At 44.2% G+C, this 18706-nt stretch overlaps 1 protein-coding gene across 8 annotated transcripts in view; it reads left to right on the forward strand.

Annotated features, from left to right (window-relative positions):
• The window catches only part of LOC105494229 (CCM2 scaffold protein), a 75715-nt gene that overhangs the window by 29812 nt on the left and 27197 nt on the right, over nucleotides 1-18706 (forward strand). For 5 of the 8 annotated variants that reach the window (XM_071095148.1, XM_071095149.1, XM_011762517.2 and 2 more), the window contains exon 2: nucleotides 9789-9962. The exons of the other annotated variants lie outside the window; for them this stretch is intronic. In XM_071095148.1, coding sequence (XP_070951249.1) covers nucleotides 9789-9962 — 174 coding nt within the window. The remainder of the gene's footprint in view (nucleotides 1-9788; nucleotides 9963-18706) is intronic. 8 annotated transcript variants of the gene reach the window in all.

Here is an 18706-nt window from a genome sequence, read left to right on the forward strand (position 1 = left end):
GAGATTGCACACTGCACTCCAGCCTGGGCAACAGAGTGAAACTGCATCTCAAAAAAAAAAAAAAAAAAGAAATTAGCTGTGTCCTGAGATGCGGGTGCACACCGACTGTGTCATACTCATCATTTAGGCCTCTCTAGCACTGAGGAAAGGTCCTTTTTCCATTGGTAAGCACCAAAGCACTAAAAAAAAAAAAAAAAAAAAAAAATGCTAATGACAGATTGCATTGCTAATGACTGCAGGGAGTGCTGGAAGTTTGTTGAAATTCAGATAGGCAGGGCTGCAATGTGAGTGTCCACAGAGGAGTTCTTTGTCATGGAGCTTGTAGGAGGGGATTTGTTGTAGTGCCTCTGATGTGCACCTTAGGCAGTGTGATTTCTGAGGGATGGCAGATGTCACTCTGGGACTATAGCCTCTCACTGTCCAGCTGGACAGAATCATCGCTCCAGGTTCCACTGTCTTCTCAGACCCGGGCACTGAGTTTGGTGCCTCTTCCAGTCATTTTCCCTCATTCCTGCTGGGCTCTCATGTGGCTGTGCAGTTGCAGTTTGTCTGTCTCCCTCTTTAGACTAGGGGTTCCCTGGGGGCAGGGACGGTGGCTCCTACAGCTCCAGTGTCTGGTGCATGTGAATACTCATGAGATGTGCTGAATGTTAGCCTTAAGGATACCTAGGCCTTTTTATAATATTTTAAACATCTTTGTTCAGAGGGAGTTTTGTTTTATTAGATAAAACCCACCTTGTGGTTTAGTCATAAGGATTAAATAATTTGCATAAATGAAAATGCCTGAACCCTGTAGCAGAGACATGCTGGGTACTGCTCAGTGTGACTAAGTGTTCTTCCCTTTCTTCCTTCATAGACTTCTTAGCACTTTCTCCAGAGTAATACTGAGCTCAGTGTTTTGCATGGAGAACACAGCTAGAAGGTATAGTCATAAAATTTACTTTGGTCCCCAAGTAGAGGCCACTGTTTCATGAGTCTGTGTTTGCTGGTTCTTTTAGTGGATTCATTTCTCCTTGTAAATTAATAAACAGGTGCCCTGACTTATAAGTTAGTTTCTGAGAATTTATTGGGTAGACCCAGTTACTCCAGATCCTGTTCACCCAAGTGAGCTGATAATGTTGAGCCTCAGATCTAACAAAACTCAAGACCCGCCATTGGCACCTGAGGGCCAGCCTTGCCCAGAGCCTGAGCCTTGGCTTTGTGTGAGGAGGGCATTCTGACAAGCTAAGCCCTAGTAGGCCAGATTTAGTTTTAGTTTTTTAACTTAGAAGTACATTTTAGGTTTCCAACTTTAAGAGTTGTTTTAAGCTTAAGACATAAACTTTGCAAGAATTTGTAAGGATCTAGGGATCTTCCAGAGTGAGTTTAGAAAGTTCTGTACAGTTATCTGAGGTGGCATATATTCCGTATCGATGTCTTTGCACAGCGCTGCATGGTGACTCAGAGCCCTGTGTTCCCTCCTCCTGGCTCCGTGCTGTGGATTCTGGCAGGTCCCTTCAACCCTCACAGCCTCAGTTTCTTCAGGAGAGACTTAGGCTGGGATAGACCCCACACCTCACCTTGGTGCTGGGACTCCACTCATGGAAGAGAAATAGCACTTAGCCTGGTTTCCTTCTGGGGACTGAACTGGTCCTTTGGTCTCTGAGGTTCAAAGGTGATGAGATCATTTGGTGGTGATGAACAGGCGTACTCAATAAAATACATGTTGAATGGAAGAATGGTTGCCTGGGCTAATCCCACCTTTTAAATTCTATAGTACATCTATAGTACATTCTAGTGAGTTAAAGAACCCATGATGATTTACTGGAATCCTGATTCTGTACATTAAAAATATTCTAAACCATTTAATTATTTCCCTCCTTCTTTCCAGACAGGATCTCACTCTGTTGCCTAGGCTGAGTGCAGTAGTGTGGTCACAACTCACTGCAGCCTGAACCTCCCAAACTCAAGTGATCCTCCCATCTCAGCCTCCTGCGTACCTGGAACTACAGGCTAATTTTTAATATTTTTTAGAGACAGTTCTTGCTATGTTGTCCAGGCTGGTCTTGAACTCCTGGCCTCAAGTGATCCTCTTGCCTTGGCCTCCCAAAGTGTTGGAATTACAGGTGTGAGCCACTGTGCCTGCCCTCAATTTATTTTATTTTGCTTTTTGTTGAGACGGAGTCTTGCTCTGTCACCCAGGCTGGAGTGCAGTGGCGTGATCATGGCTTACTGCAACTGCCACCTCCCAGGTTCAAGCAATTCTCCTGCCTCAGCCTCCCGAGTAGCTGGGACTACAGGTGTGCGCCACCATGCCCAGCTAATTTTTGTATTTTTAGTGGAGACAGAGTTTCACCATGTTGACCAGGGTGGTCTCAAACTTCTGACCTCAGGTGACCCACCCGCCTCAGCCTCCCAAAGTGCTGTGATTACAGGCGTGAGTCACTGCGCCTGGCCTCAATTATTTTTTAACTAGAACTTTCCTTTATATTTATTTTCCTTCTTTTTTTAGTTTTAAAAGAGACAGGGCCTTGCCGAGGTATAGTGACTTACACCTGTAATCCCAGCACTTTGGAAGGCCGAGATGGGTAGATCACTTGAGGTCAGGAGTTTGAGACCAGCCTGGCCAACATGGTGAAACCCTATCTCTATAAAAATACAAAAATTAGCCAGGTGTGGTGGTGTGCACCTGTAATCCCAGATACTCGGGAGACTGAGGCGGGAGAATCGCTTGAGCCTGGGAGGTGGAGGTTGCACTGAGCCAAGATCACGCGCCACTATACTCCAGCCTGGGCTGTATAGTGAGACTCCATGTCAAAAAAAAAAAAAAAAAAAGAAAAAAAAGAGGGCCTTGCTCAGTCACTTAGGCTGGAGTGCAGTGGGCAGTCATAGCCCACTGCAGCCTTGAGCTCCTGGGTTCAAGCGATTCTCTCACGCCAGTCTTTCAGGTAGCTAGGACTACAGACATATGCCACCATGCTCAGCTTTTTTCTTTTTAATTAATAATTATTATTTGTTTTGAGATGGTCTGGCTCTGTCACCCAGGCTAGAGTGCAGTGGTGCGATCACAACTCCAGTGATCTTCCAGGCTCAAGTGATCCTCCTACTTTAGCCTCCTGAGTAACTGTGACTACAGGTGTGTGCCACCACGTCCTGCTAATTTTTGTATTCTAATTTTTGTATTTTTTTTTTAAAGATGAAGTCTCACCCTGTTGCCCAGGCTGGTCTCAAACTCCTGACTCTAGTGATCCTCCCGTCTTGGCCTCCCAAAGTGTTGGGATTACAGGCATGAACCACTGCGCCCAGCCATCAGCTTAAATTTTGTATTCAAAAGCAACTTCTTTTCCAAAAATCTAAGGTGGCTTCTTGTTCGGAGAGCTCTCCCCCAGCACCGACTGTCCCTCCTACCACCCCCTGCAGCTGAGAGCTGAGCAAACACTACCTCTGAAAAGCCCCATCATCCTCAGTGGGAACAGCACCTACCCTGCATTCTGTGCTGAATGGGTAGGAGTGGCAGAGGGAGGCTGCAGCAGATGTGCAAGGATGCATTTCTTTACTTAATAGTGTTAATATCCCGCTTTCTAGGAAGGCTTACCCATCAATTAAAATTATTTGAGACATTAAAAAAAGAAACTTGTGGTAGCTGCTGTTGAAGACTAAGGACTAGGGCCAGAGAGATGCCTGCCTCCAAGTAGTTCTCAGAATCTGCTTGTTAAACTGTTCGTGATTTGGAGGCCCAGGTAGAAGGGCCAGGTTCCTCTGAAGCACCTTGGCCTGCCCTATCTTTGGTGTTCCGGGGTCACCCTCCTCTGCTAGCCTGTGAGCAGTCAGATGGCTGTATCTCCTGCTCATTACCTCTCCTTGTCTCTGCTGCTCAGAACAGCAGCTTTAAGAACAGAGTGGCTGAGCCCTAAGTGTACCTTTGGAGCATCCTATGTGTCTTCAGCATTGATTGGCTGTTTTTACTGTGGATTTAATTTCAGTTACTTTACTCTGGTCTTACTACTTCTGCTTGACTGTGACATCGTTGAGGGCAGGGGCTGTGTCACCTCTAACCAAAGGGCCTCCCTGGATGCCTAGCCTGGTCCAAGTGTTCCATCAAGAGTCATTACCAGCATTTATTGCTGTCCAGTCTGTGCAAGCTCCATGCTGGCTGCTGGGTAAGAGCCAAGGGCAGCCAGGCACAATGGCTCATGCCTGTAATCCCAGCACTTTGGGAGGCTGAGGCGGGTGGATCACCTGAGGTCGGGAATTTGAGACCGGCCTGGCCAACATGGTGAAACCCCGTCTCTACTAAAAATACAAAAATTAGCCAGACATGAAAATTAGCCAGGCATGGTGGCAGGTGCCTGTAATCCCAGCTACTCCGGAGGCTGAGGCAGGAGAATTGCTTGAACCAGGGAGGCGGAAGTTGCAGTGAGCCAAGATCATGCCACTGCACTCCATCCAGCCTGGGTGACAAGAGCAAAACTCTGTCTCAAAAAAAAAAAAAAAAAAAAAAAAAAAAAAAAAAAAGAGCAAATGCCAGAGGAGGACAGAGCTGGGCTCAATCTAGGGAAGAACTGATGCTTGGGCAATAAGAGGCATCTACAGAGGGCCGTCCTGGTTTCTTGCCCTGCAAGAGTTCCTACTGTTTCTCACTGCCTAATTGTAGAGGATCTCTTTTTAGGGGTGGGATTGTGGGACGGGGGGGCCCCAGGGTCCTTCCCAGTGCAGACTATAATTCTGTGTGGAGACTATAATTTTATGACCTGTACATCAACATTAAAATAACAGTGTAGGTTGCATGAGGTTTGTGGGACCTGTTGATTTGGTGTGGGCTTCTTGGTTAGAGGTTGATCTTGGCAAATCTCCTGTCTCAGAGTTGGTTTCCTGTTGCTCCCGTAGGTAGGTTAGTAACTAGTTTGGCTAACAGACAGCTTTGAGAAGAGCCAACAAATGGAGCCAGACTGCTTGCCCACACTGTCAGATTCAGAGCTCAGTCACTGTCCGATTCAGAGCTCAGTCACTGTCCATGACACAGCTAGTTATCATTTAGGAATGAGCTTTGGGGGCTAGCAGGCAGAAATGGTTTAGGGACAGCCATTTTCCTGTGGCTGATGTGAGATTATCCATGTCTGTGGAGATGCAAGCTTCTGAAAAGCTGGGCTCATGGGCCACATGCCTCTGTATTTCCATAACCTCCAGGCCAGGGTCTTGCACATCATAGGGCCTGGGAGAATAAGTGAGTGGTCAAGCATACACATTTGAAAAATAATTCATGTGCCATCTGGTCACCTGGGGATGCCAGCAGAGAGGAAATCACAGGCAAGCAAAGCCTGGTGTGCTTTTAGTGAGGCTAGAGAAACATGATTTTTTGCATGGCTAAAATTGCACCACTAAATTTTAAGGGCCATTTTTAACTTACAGTTTACCATGATTTCTTGGCTGACAAATCATAGGTGACCATTTCCCACCATTCTCCCATGAGAACCCCACACTGCAAACTACCTGTCATACCCAAACTTGTCCTGGGGCTCAAAGCTTGTCAGGGATTAAGGAGAATGAAGCCTGAAAGTGCCTCAGGGACATCCTGTCTTCACTGCTGTCATAGAGCCAGGGCCTGGGCAGCACAAGGCCATATGCTTTCTGAGCCCAGGCCAGTCCCAGCAAGCTCTCCTGGAAACACTTTTTCTTTTTTCTTTTCTTTTCTTTTCTTTTCTTTTCTTTTCTTTTCTTTTCTTTTCTTTTTTTTTTTTTTTTTGGAAACGGAGTTTGGCTCTTGTTGCCCAGGCTGGAGTACAATGGTGCAATCTCAGCTCACTGCAACCTCTGCCTCCCGGATTCAAGGGATTCTTCTGTCTTAGCCTCTTGAGTAGCTGGGATTACAGTTACCTGCCACTACGCCCAGCTAATTTTTGGTATTTTAAGTAGAGATGGCGTTTCACCATCTTGGCCAGGCTGGTCTCAAACTCCTGACCTCAAGTGATCTGCCAGCCTTGGCCTCCCAAAGTGCTGGGATTGTAGGCCTGAGCCACCATGCTTGGCCTTTTTCTTTTATTTTTGAGATGGAGTTTCACTCTCATTGCCCAGGCTGGAGTGCAGTGGCACAATCTCAGCTCACTGCAACCTCCGCTTCTCTGGTTCAAATGATTCTCCTGTCTCAGCCTCCGGAGTAGCTGGGATTACAGGCGCCTGCCACCACAACTAATTTTTGGTATTTTTAGTAGAAATGGAGTTTCACCATCTTGGCCAGGCTGGTCTCGAACTCCTGACCTCAAGTGATCTGCCTCCTCACCCTCCCAAAGTCCTGGGATTACAGGTGTGAGCCACAGCACCCAGCTTCTGGAAGCACTTTTTAAAAAGTTTTTATTTTTCTTGAGACAAGGTCTCACTCTGTTGCCCAGGCTGGAGTGCAGTGGCATGATCACAACTCACTGCAGCCTTGACCTACTGGGCTCAAGCAACCTCCTGCCTCAGCCTCCCAAGTAGCTGGTACTACATGCATGAACCACCATAGCTGGCTAATTTTTGTAGTTTTTATAGAGATGGGGTCCCACCAGGTTGCCCGGGCTGGTCTCGAACCCCTAAGCTCAGCAGTCCACCCACCTTGGCCTCCCAAAAGTGCTGGGATTATAGGCGTGAGCCACTGCACCCAGCCTGGGAGCACTTTCTGTCGCCTCTGTGGTTCATCTTAGAGAGGATCATCTTGTAAGGATATTGGCGATCTTAATTTTTTATGCTTTTGTATTTTGCCTCAGTTTAAGTGTAATCAGCAGGAAGCAGAAAATATTCATCCTTTTCAAAAAATATTTAAAAATTCAAATATTAAAAATATATACAAAGAAAAGTAAACAAAGCTACTGTATATATCATCTGGCTCCAGCTGTTACCAACTCTGAGGATCTTTAGTCATCCTTACTCCATACTCTTCCCCCACCACAGGTTGTGCTGAACAGCAGAGCATGGGACCTGGGAGGGGGCCTATTCCAGGTCAAAGGGGAGACTTCTCCTGATCAACGGGGGACTACTCTGGGTCTATGAGAGGACTAGTTCAGGTAGATGGGGGACTATTCCGGGTCAATGGGGAACCACTCTGGGTCAAGGGAAGACTATTCCAGGTCAGGCGAGGGGAGCTATTCCAGGTGAAGAAGGCAGATGCAGGGCTGGGTCCAGTCAGCCCAAGTGAGGGAGGAAGCATTTTAGCAGATTATAGGGCTTTAAGCCTGGGTCACAGATGTGTCCCCTGGTGGGGGCATGAATATAGAGCTTAGGCTGGGATACTGCTCCAACTTTATTATCTAGTCTGTGGTCATGATGTGTAGGAGACAGTCTGATTTTATATATATATATATATATATATATATAGACAGCAATGGAAGAAGAGATGAATTTTAACTTATTGTCAAGGTAAATACAGTCATAAAATTAACTGCTTTATATTTTGTTTGTTCACAACATATCAGACATGTGCTCAGAGCTTTATGTAGATTACTGTATTGATTGCCTGTGGCACTTCTCTAAGGATTGTTAGCCTGTTGTGCAGATGGTGAGAGTTTGCTTAGTAAGTGGTGCAGCCCAACGCATGCCGGAGCAGAGGTCATGCCTAAGACCTGAAGAATATCTGTATTTACTAGCAGAAGAAAGAGAGCTGGCAAAGGGTACATGAGATGCAGGAAACACAGGGGACAGAGTGACAGAGGTGTGGTGGCAGCATTAGTGCACTTCTCTGGAAGCAAGACTTTGTTGTGTTTTTTGTTTTTGTTTTTGTTGAAAGAGCCTCCTGATTCCATATCTGTTTTAGTGGGTGAATGCAATAAAAACCTAGCTCTGAAAGGGTGAAATAAAGAAGGGTAAGGAGGAAGCTGAGGAACAGAAAGCTCGCCTTGGCTGTCAGGAGGCAGCAGGGTCAGGAAAAATGTTGGGTTTTGCTTTTTGAGGATTTGTTTTCTTTGGGGTGGCCTTTGCTTGTTTATTTTTTCCCCCTAATTCTGGAGAGCTGAGTGTGATGGTGGTGGGGAGGGGCTCATACAGGGCAGGGTCCAACCCCAACCTCGTTAGGGAAGCAGCTGCAGGGCCTGCTGGGAGCCACTGGTTGACTGATTTCTGCCTTTGTCAGGAGTGGTTACTGAACAGTGTAGTCCTTGGCTGTGATTGTCCATCTGTGAAACTGGTTTTGAGGAGGTGTCCTTATAGGACCACAGGTTCTGCTATACTATTTTATATTGGATTTGGTATATGGGTGAATTTCCCATATGCTGGAGAGAGACAGAAATGAGAACTTTTAATGAAAGGTTGGTGATTTATTGTATATATGTTTTGTTTGTTTCTGTGTTTGGTGATAAGGGGGGTCTGAGCTGGGACTACTGTGGGGGTTTTGGCTGCCATCTGTGCATTGGGTCACCACATCCTGGCAGGCACCTGCAGAAGGAGTGTTGTCATCTCTTCCTGCATTTCCTCTGTTGAGAGTTATGGAGAAGACAGTGGGGAATAAGTTCTCACTCTTAGTCACGGCTCTGGTTTTTGCAGGCCTGTGTGATGTTTCCTTGCTGCGGCTGCACATCAGTGTCTCGTTTTCTCAGGTTTATGTTCCTTTGGGTGACTGTAGATGGGGATTGTAGCATGATCTCTCAGCACGATTTGGGTTTGCTTCGCCCCCCAGCCCCCCAACCCGGCACCATTGTCAAAGGTGGTGATGAAAAGCTTTCTTATGGAGTTACTGTGAAGGAAGTGTCAGGTCTTTTCCTGGGTTGTGCAGGTGAGGCTTGCTGTAATCCTCTCTTGCTCTCACTCATTCTCATGCTTTAAGGTGACTTTGATTGCAGGATTAGCCTTCAAAACCCTCATGAGATGCTGGATAGGGTGTGAGGTCATCAAAGTTAGGGGCTGGCCAGCTGCTGATCAGAGCTTCTCCCTCGCAACTTTTTTTTTTTTTTTTTTTTTGAGACACTATCTTGCTCTGTTGCCCAGGCTGGAGTGCAGTGGCATCTCGGCTCACTGCAACCTTTGCCTCCCGGGTTCAAGCAATTCTTCTGTCTCAGCCACCCGAGAAGCTGGGATTACAGACATGTGCCACCACACCTGGCTAATTTTTGTATTTTTAGTAGAGACAGGGTTTCATCATGTTGGCCAGGCTGGTCTCGAACTCCTGACCTTAAGTGATGTGCCTCCCTCAGCCTCCCAAAGTGCTGGGATTACAGGCATGAGCCACCGTGCCCGGCCTGGTTTCTCCCTTGTTGATCTGCATTGGAGCTCATCATGCTCAGTGTCCCCACTTGGAGTCATGAGGTCCCCATTGGGGCAGGAATTGCATTAAAAACATGTGCCCCATTAAGCCATTAAGAAATGTGCTTCTGTAGAATGTGCTCAGCCTTGGCTGTTGAGATGCTTAACTTGTTGATGCCAGCACTGACCACACCTTCCATCTGCCTTCCCAGAGTTCTCAGAGATGAAGGGTCCAGCTGAACCGGAAAGAGTTGGAATGATGTTATGTTTTATCTTCTGTGGGGAATCTCCCCCTTCTGTCATTGTCTTGCCAGATAAGGTTACCTGCCTTCTATGTGTTGTACGAACAGGTGAAGAACAGGGCCCCTCCACGCCAGAGGCTGCATGGCAGCCCAGCCGCACCCTGCCGGCCTGCGTGTTGGCTGGGGTTCCTCAGGCTTGTGTGCTGTTGGTACCTTTCTCACCAGTCTGGCAGTCAGTGATCCCTGATCCCTGTTGCATGGGGACCATGGTAGTAGTTTTGGCTACTTCTGTTTGTTAACCATAGGTACAACACAAAGCATTTGTAAATAATGAACTCCAATCATTGCCATTTCTGCCTGCAGCCTGGAATTGTCTCGCCATTTAAACGAGTATTCCTAAAAGGTGAAAAGAGTAGAGATAAGAAAGCCCATGAGAAGGTGACAGAGAGGCGCCCTCTGCACACTGTGGTGTTGTCATTGCCTGAGCGCATCGAGCCAGACAGACTGCTGAGCGACTATATTGAGAAGGAGGTAAAGGTAAGTCGTCATGGGCCACAGGATATGCCTGCCAAACGACAGTGACGGTCATGCTTGTATCCACCAGACACTCTTGAGTTTATAAGACACAGCCACACAAACACCTTAGTAGTTGATTATCCTACCCATTGTCTTGTCCTTGGTGATAAATTTAATAATTGGATAACTGAAAACCCAGATTCTATCTGCTGACCCCAGTTTGTTTTTTTCTGTAGTAGCAATGCCACCTTCTTTCTCTTGAAGGCTTGGCTGTGTGGGTAGTATGTGCTGCTCCACCATAAAGAGGGTTCAAGAGCTGGGAGAAAACTCACATCTCCTGTAGTTTGCAGTTGAAAAGAGTTACCTGGTCAAGGCCATGACCTTGCAGGTCTAACAGTCACTGCCTAGAATTCAGAGCATGTGTTTGAGACTCATCATTGGGTCTCATTTGGCCTGAGGCCAAAATACTGTGCATAAACCATGTGATGTGCATAAGTTGATTTTTAATCCCTCCCCTAAAATGAAAGTAAATGAATAAAAAGGTATAAAGCCATGAGGTCAGAGGGAATAGGAAAGGAGACAACAGTGGATGAGGTGGTCCATAAACATGGAAGAAGAAAACTGCTGAGGGTGAGATAACTGAGTTAGAGCTAACGCAGCCAGACCCGAGTTCCTGCAGAGGATACGGAGTCCAGGGGGCTCAGGAGGGGCTTGGGGCAGTGCAGACGTCCATGGGAGGGATTTCCACTCTCACCTGGCCCAGCCAGACGATTAACTCACCCCCACCCACTGGAAGATGGGGCTTTGGACATACAGAAACCTGATACAGGGGCAGGTGGGGAGAGACCAACACAGAAGATAAGGAGTCAAGTCAAAGCCTGTATGTGGAATGGAGAGAATTCCCAACTCCTTTTTCTTTCAAGCTTCTAGAATGCCTTCAACCCAGGCCTTTCCAACAAAGGAATTCTTGGAAGGGTGCTCACTGGAGAAGTTGAGCAGCCCATACTGGCCCTTGGGGTTACCCACCCAACCAGCCTGAATAAACTCCAACAGTCAGGACTCCCGCCAGGCATCCGGCGTCTGTCAGCTTTTTGGAGCCTCATTTCAAACATAGGCAGCTGAGTATAAGTACACATTTGAGGACAACTTTCAACCTCAAGGCAGAACTCAAGACAAATACACAAAATAAACATGAATAAACAGCAACAATGCAGAAAATAGGGGAAGAAATTTAAAAGTATATAATATTTTCAGATAAGAGGAAATATTGTTGACAGTGACAACAGGATTCTACTTTTAAATAAATAAAAGGTGAGAGGAAGAGCTTCTGGAATTAAAACTGTGTTAATTAGGTCGGGTGCGGTGGCTCACGCCTGTAATCCCAGCACTTTAGGAGGCCGAGGTGTGCGGATCACTTGAGGTCAGGAGTTCGAGACCAGTCTGGCCAACATGGAGAAATCCCATGTCTACTAAAAATACAAAAATTAGTTGGGTGTGGTGGCAGGCACCTGTAATACCAGGTACTTGGGAGGCTGAGGCAGGAGAATCACTTGCACCTGGGAGGCGGAGGTTGCAGTGAGCCAAGATCATACCACTGCATTCCAGCTTGGGTGAAAGAGTAAGACTCTGTGTCAAAAAAAAAAAAAAAAAAGCAAAACAACTATGTTATTTATGTATCTTTAAAAAATTCAGGTAGAGGTGTTGAAAGATAAAAGTAAAAAAAAGTCCCAGAAAGAATATTCAAAAGACAAAGAAGGTTAATAAACAAAAGATGAGACAGAGAAATGAAATTAGATGATCAATTCAGGAAGTCCAACATCTGACTTCCAGGAATAAAGAATGAAGGGAAGAGTGAGAAGAAGTTATTAAGACAGTAAAGGAAGAATATTTTGAAGAATTGACTGATGGACATGACTCCCCCCATTGAAAGGATCCTGTCATGATGACTAGACAGGTCTGTAAAACCTCAACTCACAGAAGCTGATTCTTAGAAGTTACCAGAGGATGTGCTGCATCAAAATATAAGGGGAGGCTGGGTGAGGTGGCTCACGCTTGTAATCCCAGCACTTTGGGAGGCCAAGGGTGGGGCAGATCAGATGAGGCCAGGAGTTTGAGACCAGCCTGGCCAACATGGCGAAACCCTGTCTCTATTTAAAATGCCAGAAAAATTAGCCGGGTGTGGTGGCACATGCCTGTAATTTCAGCTACTTGGGAGGCTGAGGTACGAGAATCACTTGAACCCGGGAGGCGGAGGTTGCAGTGAGCCAAGATGGCGCCACTGTACTCCAGCCTGGGCAACAGCATGAGACACAGTCTTCAGAAACAAAATCAAACAAAACACAAGGGCAAACCAAGAAGAGGAAAACATGGATTCATAGCCCAAGGGGTCTGCCAGGGAAAGGAACAAAGATAATTCCCAGGATAACAGGAAAGCAAAGTCCTAGGAAAATAAGAAACAGGCCACAGAAGCTCTGGGATAAGTAAGTATAGACTATATGTTTGGGTAGAATAACGTATTGAGAAGTTGTTGAAGAAATAGAATAGTACATAGAAAACGAAGCAAATGGAGGTGTGGAGGAATTGATAATAAATCATTAAAAATGAAAACTTAAAGGTTGGAGACACCTGTTTCTGGGAAGATGAAGTAGACATTCTTTTCCCTATTCTTCTAGTTAAGTGCACCTAAAATCTAAAATTCTTGGACACTAGATGCAGTAACATAAGAACACTCTGAAAGGTAGAGAGAAGGCAGACCACCCAGGACCCAGAAAACGACCCAGTAGTGATTTCTTCAGGTTGTCTTTTTGCCTCATGTAGCCCAGACTATGAGCTGAAGAAGCTGGCAACCCGGAAACACCAACAGGTACAGACAGAACCCCCTGCAAAAGTCAGCTCCTTCTGACCAAAGGACCAGGAAAGGGGCAGCCTAGCACAAGACAGAAAATATTTAGACAACTGCTCAGTGCCAACCAAACATGACAGAAAGAACTGTGGTCCTACCTCTGTGCCTGCTAGCAAAGGCTAAGTGAGAGCCACTTATTCCTCCACAGAATGTTGAATAGGGAGGGACCATGGACTTTTATCCCTGTTGGGCAGTAACAAACCCCTAAGGAACCTTGTGTGGTTCTGGAGTGTTAGTGGAGACCACATTGGGTGGGGCAGTAATGAGGCCCTCCTTTTCCTCCCAACCAGTGGGAAGAATCAGTGGAAGCCACATGGGGAACCAGAACTCTTATCATACCCAGCAGTAACGAGGAAGGAGCCCTCCACGCAGGATGGCAAGTAGGGAATCCGACCTTTGACCCCTACTTGGTGGTAAAAAGGTGGTGTTGCCGAGAGCCGTGGCCCATGCCTGTAATCCCAGCACTTTGGGAGGCCGAAGCGGATGGATCACGAGGTCAGGAGTTCAAGACCAGCCTGACCAACGTGGTGAAACCCCATCTCTCCTAAAAATACAAAAATTAGCTGGTTGTGGTGGCACATGCCTATAATCTCAGGAGGCTGAGACAGGACTATTGCTTGACTCCGGAAGGTGGAGGTTGCAGTGAGCCGAGATCTCACCACTGCAGTCCAGCCTGGGTAACAGAACGAGACTCTATCTCAAAAAAAAAAAAAAAAAAAAGGGTGCCATTCCCTTCCCTTCTGAGGGTCTAGGTTAAATTTTCTAACATTTGTATTGTTGAAGTCCTGAAAAGAGAGGAGAAAGAGGGAAGGGCTGAAAAGCTTTTCAAAGATCTTACAGGTTGAAACGTTTGGCAAAGGACAAACTTAAAAGATTCAGAAAGCTGAGCAAATGCCAAACAAGATGAAGAAATCCACTACTGAAGTCCATCATAGTAGAATTTCTGAAAAGTAAAGACAACAACAAAAAATCTTGAAAGTGGCAAGAAAGAAACACTTTACTCATAGGGGAAAATGGAAAGACAGCAGATTTCTTGTTACGCATAGTGAGGACCAGTGGCACAACATTCTTCAAGTTCTGAGAGACCCTGAGAATCAAAAGGATAACGAGAGAACACAAGCAACTCCACACACAAACAGTGGGCCAAAAAATAGACCAATTCCTTGAAAAGCACAAACTCCTCCCACAGGCATCCAATATGAAATAGATCATTTGAATACCCCTATAATTATTAAAGAAATTCAGTATCTAATTTGAAAACTCCCATTTAAAAAAATCTTCAGACCCAAATGGTTTCACTGGAGAATTCTATCAAACATTTTAAAGAATTAACGTCAATTCTACATACTTTATCTTCCAGAAAAACAGAAAGGGAGGGAACTCTTCTCTTCTCCCCTCTCCCCCTCCCCTCTTCTCTTTTCTCTTCTTCTTCTTCTTTTTTTTTTTCTTGGGATAGGGTCTCTCTCTGTTGCCCAGGTTAGAGTGCAGTGGCATCGTCTTGGCTCACTGCAGCCTCGACCTTCCAAGCTCAAGCAGCCCTTCCAATTTGTAGAGATGAAGTCTCACTGTGTTGACCAGGCTGTCTTGAACTCCTAGACTCAAGCAGTCCTCCCACCTCAGCCTCCCAAAGTCCTGGGAATATAGGCCTGAACCACTGCACTTGGCTGGGAATATTTTCTGATTCGTTTTGTAAGGGCAGTATTGCCCTGATATCAAAACCAAACAAAAAACAGTGCAAAATTAAAAGAAATAACAGACACCAATACAAACATAAAATTCCTTAGGAGAATATTAGGTAACATATTCAGCAATATAGAAAAATAATTATACCTACTGTGGCTGTGAGAGTAAACAACAAAAAGGAATTATACACCATGAACAAGTGGAGTTTATTCTAAGGATGCAAGGCTGGTTTGATACTTGAAAATGTAATCCATCGGCAGGAGAATCACTTGAACCCAAGGAGGCAGAGGTTGCAGTGAGCTGGGATTGCACCAGTGCACTCTAGCCTGGGTGATGGGGCAAGACTCCATCCCCCCCCAAAAAAAATTGTGGAGAAATTTTAATTAACAGTTCTTCAAATATTTAACTTTATTTTTTTCTTTCCTTCTAGGGCTCCCATTAATCACATGTTGATATTTTATTTATTTTATTTTTCATGCCCTTCTCTCATTTTTACTGTTCTTTACTCTTCCTGATGCCTTCTGGGAATGTTTCAAACCACTCTCCATCTTATGAATTCATTCATCAACTGTATTCATTCAACCCTGAATTAAATTGTTTGTTTCTACTATATCTGATTCGTCCTTTTTTATAACTCCTGGTCCCTATTTGTTTCCAGTGCCCTCCTACATGCCCTTGAGAATATTTATTAGGATTATTGTAAATTCTTGTTTAATTAGTTGTTTAGTTTGTGATATGCGTTTCCAGTGCTTAGGTCTGTATTCCACAGATCTCTCTTTATTTTTTCCATTCCCTCCAGAGTATCAGCTATAGTTTTTTGTTTTGTTTTGTTTTGTTTTGGGACGGAGTCTCGCTCTGTCTCCCAGGCTGGAGTGCAGTGGCGCAGGCCCCACTGACTGCAAGCTCCACCTCCCGTGTTCATGCCATTCTCCTGCTTCAGCCTCCTGACTGGCTGGGACTGCAGAGGCCCACCACACCCAGCTAATTTTTTTATATTTTTAGTAGAGATGGGGTTTCACCATGTTGGTCAGGGTGGTCTTAATCTCTTGACCTTGTGATCCTCCCGCCTCAGCTTCCCAAGGTGCTGGGATTACAGGCATAAGCTACCATGCCCGGCCCAGCTATAGTTTTTATATTACATTCTGAGTTCCATCGATAGCCCACTTGCTTTTGAGGCATCTCCAGGATGAGATTCAAAGGAGGGAAAACCCAATTGTGTAAGTTCCCCATCTTGACTTTTGACTTCCTACAGCATAAACTATACTTACGGTCCTCAAGATTTAGCCCAATTTGACTGGGCTGTCTTTTTATGTTCAGTAGAATTAGACTACATCACAGAACCTCCAAACATTTTCTACTAGTTTATGGAGAGAATTATCATTTTCTAGAGGGTAGGGAAGAGACATTAGTGGCCTCATATGGCAAATTACTATGGAAAATGTAATTATTTCCAAATTTTCTTAGAACCATAATACTTTGTGATTGTTATAGTGATTCTTATTTTCCTTCCTTCCTTCCTTCCTTCCTTCCTTCCTTCCTTAGATCTCTTAAGTATACCCTATATAATTTGATTTTTAATTCAAAAGTTATTAAAATTTTGAAGATTTCATAACTAAACTCTGACCGATCCCTAAGATAACTAGAAAAACCTCTTGGTTTTACAAAACTAGTTTGGATAGTGCTGTTCTGAAAGTATAATTTGAAATTGGTGAAATTATCTGTGGCCTGTCTTTATGTTCTTGCTGTATCAATATTTGTATCTTATCAGATACCTTTATATATGTCTAGTCTTTTCTTTCTATCTGACATTAACTTATTCAACAAATGTTTGTTGAACACTTGCTGTACTATTGTTCTAGCTGCTAGGTGCAACTAGAAGTGATAGCTGATAGAGCAATTTCTTTAGAGTAGTTTGTGCAGGTTCAGTTGAAAAATCAGTACCTGGTTTCCATTCAGGCCCTCCTAATGTGCATGGGAACTTGAATCACCTTGAAACTTTTGTATTGATTTCCATAAATGAGAAGTTAGATGAATTGCTTAATAATACCATATATTTGCAGAAACAAAAGAAAAATCACAGCTTAAAAAAAAAAAGAAAATGTAATCCATCATATTAACAAGCTAAAGAAGAAAAATCACGTGATTATATCAATCAATGGCAGAAAGTTTATTTGACAAAATTCAGCACCCATTCTTGATTAAAAACTCAGACAAACGGGGCCGGGCACAGTGGCTCACGCCTGTAATCCCAGCACTTTGGCAGGCTGAGGCGGGTGGATCACAAGGTCAGGAGGTCGAGACCATCCTGGCTAACACAGTGAAACCTCGTCTCTACTAAAAATGCAAAAAATTAGCCAGGCTTGGTGGTGGGCGCCTATAGTCCCAGCTACTTGGGAAGCTGAGGCAGGAGAATGGTGTGAACCCAGGAGGCGGAGCTTGCAGTGAGCCGAGATCGTGCCACTGCACTCCAGCCTAGGCGACAGAGTGAGACTCCACTCAAAACAAACAAACAAACAAAAAAAAAACTCAGACAAACAAGATACGTGTACGAACAATAAATATGTGGATATCAAAATTAAATCAATACCATTTACAATCACTTAAAAAATGAAACGGATATAAATCTTACAAAACATGAATAAGATTTGTATGCTGAAAACTATACAACACTGATTAAAGAAATCAAAGGTCTGAATAAATGGAGAGACATACTGTATTCATGGATTGAAGTTTCAACCTAGTTAGTATGTTAGTTATCACTAAGTTGATATAAATGGATCAACTCCTTGAAAAGCACAAACTACTACTACAAGCCATCCAATGTGAAATAATTTGAATAGCTTGTAACTATTAAAAGTGAATTTTACAGTTCCTACCAAAATTTCAGCAAGAACTTTTTGTAGATATAAACAAGACTATTCTTAAAGTGCAGTGGCACGATCTTAAATTTCAAGCTATTCTTTAAATGGAGAGGCAAAATAAGTAGAATAGCTAAAAGTAATTTTGAAAAAGAAGAAAATGAGAGGAGTCAGCCTGCCTGATTTCAAGGTAGATCATACTGCTATCACAATCAAGACAGTGTGGTACCTGCAGAGGGACTGACACAGCGATCAGGGGAGCAAAGTCATGAAAAACAGATCCACACATATATGCCCAGCTGATTCTTGACAGAGGTTCACAAGCAATTCAGTGGAGAAAGGATAGGATAGCCTTTTAACAAATGGTGCTGGAGCAGTTGGACATTTGTAGGCAAAAACTGAATCTTGCCCTAAATTTCACAACTTAAACACAAAAATTAACTCAAAATGGATCATAGGCTTAAATATAAAATACAACTTCTAGTAAAAAGCATAGAAAATCTTCAGGATGCAGGGCTACACAAAGAGTTCTGAGACTTGATACCTAAAGCATAATTCATAAAAGAAAAAACATAAACTGGACTTCATCAAAATTTAAAACTTTTGCTCTATGAAAGACAAAAGATACGCTACAGACTGATGTGCTGAGAGGACATATTTTTAAACCACATATCTGACAAAGGGTTGGTATCTACAGTATATAAAGAACTCTCAAAACTTCAACATTAAAACAAAGAATCCAATTAAGACATAAGCAAAAGACAGGAGGAGATACTTCACTGAAGAGGATATACAGATGGCAGTAAGCATATGAAAATATGCTGAAATCATTAGCCATCAGGAAAATGCACATTAAAACCATAATGAGCAGCCAATACACACCTAACAGAATGTCTTAAATTTAAAGTAGAAAACAAGATGCTGGAGAAGATGTGGAGGAACTGGACCCCTCATTGATTGCTGGTAGGGATGTAAAATGGTACCCCCACTCTAGAAAGCAGTCTGGCAGTTTCTTTAAATCTCCACATGCAACTACCAATAACTTGACAATTGCACTCCTAGGCATTTATCCCAGGGAAATGAAAATTTATGTTCACATGAAAACCTGCATATTAATATTCAAAACAGTTGTATTCATAGTAGCCCAAAACTAGAAACAACTCTATGTCCTTTGGGGGATAAATGGTTAAACAAAGTGAGGTCCATCCATGCCCTGAAAGACTATTCAGTAATACGAAGTGCTGGGCATGGTGGCATCTGCCTGTAGTCCCACCTACTGGGGAGACTGAGGCTGGAGGATTGCTTGAGCCCAGGAAGTGGAG

The sequence above is a fragment of the Macaca nemestrina genome, chromosome 4, assembly GCF_043159975.1.
Source record: "Macaca nemestrina isolate mMacNem1 chromosome 4, mMacNem.hap1, whole genome shotgun sequence".
Taxonomy (NCBI): Eukaryota; Metazoa; Chordata; class Mammalia; order Primates; family Cercopithecidae; genus Macaca; species Macaca nemestrina.